Source organism: Orbicella franksi, chromosome 5 (genome assembly GCF_964199315.1).
Source record: "Orbicella franksi chromosome 5, jaOrbFran1.1, whole genome shotgun sequence".
NCBI classification, from domain to species: Eukaryota; Metazoa; Cnidaria; class Anthozoa; order Scleractinia; family Merulinidae; genus Orbicella; species Orbicella franksi.
This window is the reverse complement of record NC_138149.1, coordinates 22,779,667-22,784,900: the sequence shown is the minus strand read 5'-3', so window position 1 is coordinate 22,784,900 and position 5,234 is coordinate 22,779,667. Positions and strand designations below refer to the sequence as shown.

The following is a 5,234-nucleotide window of genomic DNA, read 5'->3' as shown; positions in this document are numbered from 1 at the left end:
AGGATAATATTCAGTTGTTACATTTTTATTTCAAAAAAAAAAATTCTAAAAGTTTTTATCATTTCTTATCCTCATCATGACCTGTCTGCAAATTGTGAATGTGCAATATACTTGACTAATCTTTATTTCGAACATACACCTTTCAATGATGATTCTTAAGTCTTCAAACAATCATTCCTTTAATCTGTCTGTAAATGTAGTTCATGTTCTTCCATCCATCCATACATCCCTCTGTCTGTTCGTCATCTGTTTGTCCATCCCTATTTAGAGCAACTCACTAAAACAACGTTCTCTGTATCTTACTTTAATTTTAGGCAAATATCTTGTACAAAAAACACAAATGGGATGTTGTCATTTTGTACTATCACCCTCATGGTGTGGGTGACACCATTTCAGTTTATGGGACACCAGGCAATGCAGCCAAATTTCTTGATCTGTCTGACGGTCAAGAGAAAGCGCCTTCGGCAGGAAAGCGTGCAATGGATCTTTTTGAACGTTTTATAGATCGTAAGTATTACATATATTTCCATAACCGCTTATCCTAGCGATTATGTCTCATGTTCATTGTCAGAAACATTTGGAAACATATGGGTTTCTGATGCTATAAAATAAAACGTCTGGCAAAACCAACTCTGGCTATCACTTATAACTGTTCAGTTCATCGGTCGTACTAACAAGGTTTGCAGTGGTATTTTAATTTGTTATCGTTATTACGTCCCCGGTAAGCAGGCTTTGAAAGCATCCCTCTCGTGCTTATTTAGAAGCGATTGATCAGTGAACGCTTTTTTAAAAATGACTTCGAAAAAAAAGTCATCGAAAATGTTAATAGCAGAATTGTCGCCCTCTTGTAGTGGTATCCCTTTAGGAGGGATTCAACCGTAATGTTTGTTTGTTTTTTTTTTTGTTTTTTTTGGCGTAATGACAAGTGAAATCTTAATTTAATAAACCATTCTTTACTGTTCAACAGATGAACTCAGCGACTCTGGTACTGCTACTTCGTCGGCTACCACCTCTGTATGTTCTAGCACCCTTTCTTCTATCTCAACAGAAACACATTCCATAACCACTAACTCAGCCTGTGTCACACTATCAACTAACCTTCCACCATCACCCGCATCCTCCACTGCCATAACCACTACCTCAGCCACTGCCACGCTATCAACTAACCTCCCATCATCTCACGCCGCATCCTCCACTGCACCTACCCTCAATCCCATTCTATCATCGTCACCTCCTATCATTACCTCGCCACCCGTCGCAGATATTAACTCAATTTCTGCGCCCATTCTGGTTGCCACTACCGCTTCACTCTCATCTCCAGTCGTGTCTTCTAACCCTAACTACCTTTCCACTCCTTTGCCATCAACTTCGGTGGGTAGTGGAAAAAACGTGCAGGCTCAATCATCTTCTTCTGGCGTTTCTACTAAATTAACAGTTCATCCCTCCTCGATGTCTACACTAGCAACGACTAGTTCCACGTCAGCTTCAGTGCAGAAAGCAGAGACGCAGCTAGTGGCATACGTAGCGACCAACACAGTCCAGGCACTTGGAGTGCCGTTGGAATCACGCAAAGTAATCCACGGCAAACCCATACCTAAGGGCAGTATCTGTGTTCAAGTATCGCAGACGAGCGGACCCAACATACCAGCGCCAATTGTTCTCGGAGATGAAGATGAGAACTCTCTCCTTCAAACCAGCATGTTCTTCGCACTGCCAGTAAGTCGCTCGTTCAGTTACGTGTATTCAAAGAGTACAAACAGTGTGAAACTATCCCCTTACGCCGTCGGTACCTAATGTCGACTTAAGGTGGCTGATCACAGTTTTCGATACCTGTGTTTCATTCACCTTTTTCTCCAAAAGCCTTGATCCCACGGTCGCCAAAAATGGCAAAATAAAGGGTAGGTACTCCAAAGATTGGACAACTGTGTTCAGTCACCTTAAGTTGCTATACCAAGCTTAAAACTGGTCTTTCCAATAGAGTTTGCATGTTTCTTGAGTACATTTGCCTCAGTGAAACAGAGCGATTGGCAATTTTCATTTTTTTCAATTTATTATTTTTTCACTATTTCAAGTTCTACCTGATTTAATTTTACCACTTGTTGACAATGTTACCAACAACTTTCTAAGTGTTTCATACCGATAGTGTGTAAGACATATGTAAGAAAATGTTGTACGAACAACTCAGGGAAACCATATTTTGAGCATTGAAAGTTGGAGTATAAAAATTACTAAATTTCCAATGCGTATGCGATGTACGAAGCTTAACGTTTGAGTGAGCGGAAGATTTCAAAAATTTAAGATGTTTATAAGGAGCAATTTTGGCTGGAACTGCGCGCGCAGTGCGTTTGACCGCTGTGTGGGCAGAACAACCCGTAAACTCTGGTAACATCAACAATTTGTTAATTACAAGTACTGCATCCGGAACTCTTCCTTAAGCTTGTTAATATTGACTGTGCAATTGAAATTGTTATAATGGCAAACTTCAGTGGAATATCATGCATTTTTAGAATTAGTTTTAGGAGTGTGGATCTGGGGAATTGAACTAATTTTCAAATTTGCAACTTCTTATCCTTATTAAATAGAGACTTAAACATATAAACTCCAAACTTTTCGTATGGAAATTCTTTTATTACCATTAAGTCATTACACCCATGTACGCAGCCGAATACAACAGCATACCTTAAGGCATTATGTTCTTTGTGGGTTAGCGGCTAGTTTTCTAATGAACGAAGAAAATAAGGACGCTACCGAGTTACCTTCAACCGTACTCTATTATAGAGGGACTCGTGCGCAATCAAATCGGGTGAATTGCACGTTTTAGATGTGAGTTTGCTAGATAGTTGTTCTTATTTGCATATTTCATAAAAAATCGACCTTCCACCCGTTGTGCGAAATTGTCCTCTATTTCTACCATTCAACATAAACAATCTACGTTTGAGATGGGATTTGGTGAAATGGCGGTCCTCATTCACCTATTTCTTCAAATTCGACCTTCCACCCGTCCTGCGAAATTGTCCTCTATTTCTACCATTCCATATAACCAATATACGTTTGAGATGGGATTTGGTGAAATGGCGGTCCTCATCCAACTATTTCATCAAAATCGACCTTCCACCCGTCCTGCGAAATTGTCCTCTATTTCTACCATTCCATATAACCAATATACGTTTGAGATGGGATTTGGTGAAATGGCGGTCCTTATTCAACTATTTCATCAAATTCGACCTTCCACCCGTTGTGCGAAATTGTCCTCTATTTCTACCATTCCATATAACCAATATACGTTTGAGATGGGATTTGGTGAAATGGCGGTCCTCATTCAACTATTTCATCAAAATCGACCTTCCACCCGTTGTGCGAAATTGTCCTCTATTTTTACCATTCCATATAACCAATATACGTTTGAGATGGGATTTGGTGAAATGGCGGTCCTTATCCAACTATTTCATCAAATTCGACCTTCCACCCGTCCTGCGAAATTGTCCTCTATTTCTACCATTCCATATAACCAATATACGTTTGAGATGGGATTTGGTGAAATGGCGGTCCTCATCCAACTATTTCATCAAAATCGACCTTCCACCCGTCCTGCGAAATTGTCCTCTATTTCTACCATTCCATATAACCAATATACGTTTGAGATGGGATTTGGTGAAATGGCGGTCCTTATTCAACTATTTCATCAAATTCGACCTTCCACCCGTCCTGCGAAATTGTCCTCTATTTCTACCATTCCATATAACCAATATACGTTTGAGATGGGATTTGGTGAAATGGCGGTCCTCATTCAACTATTTCATCAAAATCGACCTTCCACCCGTTGTGCGAAATTGTCCTCTATTTTTACCATTCCATATAACCAATATACGTTTGAGATGGGATTTGGTGAAATGGCGGTCCTTATTCAACTATTTCATCAAATTCGACCTTCCACCCGTCCTGCGAAATTGTCCTCTATTTCTACCATTCCATATAACCAATATACGTTTGAGATGGGATTTGGTGAAATGGCGGTCCTCAGTCAACTATTTCATCAAAATCGACCTTCCACCCGTCCTGCGAAATTGTCCTCTATTTCTACCATTCCACATAAACCATGTACGTTTGAGATGGGATTTGGTGAAATGGCGGTCCTTATTCACCTATTTCATCAAATTCGACCTTCCACCTGTTCTGCGAAATTGTCGTCTATTTCTACCATTCCATATAACCAATGTACGTTTGAGATGGGATTTGGTGAAATGGCGGTCCTCATTCAACTATTTCATCAAAATCGACTTTCCACCCGTTGTGCGAAATTGTCCTCTATTTCTACCATTCCACATAAACAATGAACGTTTGAGATGGGATTTGGTGAGATGGCGGTCCTTATTCACCTATTTCATCAAATTCGACCTTCCACCTGTTCTGCGAAATTGTCCTCTATTTCTACCATTCCACATAAACCATGTACGTTTGAGATGGGATTTGGTGAAATGGCGGTCCTCATTCAACTATTTCATCAAAATCGACTTTCCACCCGTTGTGCGAAATTGTCCTCTATTTCTACCATTCCACATAAACAATGTACCTTTGAGATGGGATTTGGTGAGATGGCGGTCCTCATTCAACTATTTCATCAAATTCGACCTTCCACCCGTCCTGCGAAATTGTCCTCTATTTCTACCATTCCATATAACCAATGTACGTTTGAGATGGGATTTGGTGAAATGGCGCTCCTCATTCAACTATTTCATCAAAATCGACCTTCCACCCGTCCTGCGAAATTGTCCTCTATTTTTACCATTCCACATAAACAATGTACGTTTGAGATGGGATTTGGTGAAATGGCGGTCCTCATTCAACTATTTCATCAAAATCGACCTTCCACCCGTTGTGCGAAATTGTCCTCTATTTTTACCATTCCATATAACCAATGTACGTTTGAGATGGGATTTGGTGAAATGGCGGTCCTCAGTCAACTATTTCATCAAAATCGACCTTCCACCCGTCCTGCGAAATTGTCCTCTATTTCTACCATTCCACATAAACCATGTACGTTTGAGATGGGATTTGGTGAAATGGCGGTCCTTATTCACCTATTTCATCAAATTCGACCTTCCACCTGTTCTGCGAAATTGTCGTCTATTTCTACCATTCCATATAACCAATATACGTTTGAGATGGGATTTGGTGAAATGGCGGTCCTCATTCAACTATTTCATCAAAATCGACTTTCCACCCGTTGTGCGAAA

At 40.3% G+C, this 5,234-nt stretch overlaps 1 protein-coding gene across 3 annotated transcripts in view; it reads left to right on the top strand.

The window, feature by feature from the left end:
• The window catches only part of LOC145487419 (uncharacterized), a 12,606-nt gene extending 10,116 nt beyond the window's left edge, over nt 1-2,490 (top strand). For all 3 annotated transcript variants that reach the window (XM_081466197.1, XM_081466196.1, XM_081466198.1), the window contains 2 exons: nt 1-507; nt 968-2,490. The exon at nt 1-507 is cut by the window's left edge. In XM_081466197.1, the coding sequence (XP_081322323.1) occupies nt 480-507; nt 968-1,794 (855 nt within the window). In that variant the 5' untranslated portion in view covers nt 1-479 and the 3' untranslated portion in view covers nt 1,795-2,490. The remainder of the gene's footprint in view (nt 508-967) is intronic.
• The last annotated feature ends 2,744 nt before the right edge of the window (nt 2,491-5,234 follow it).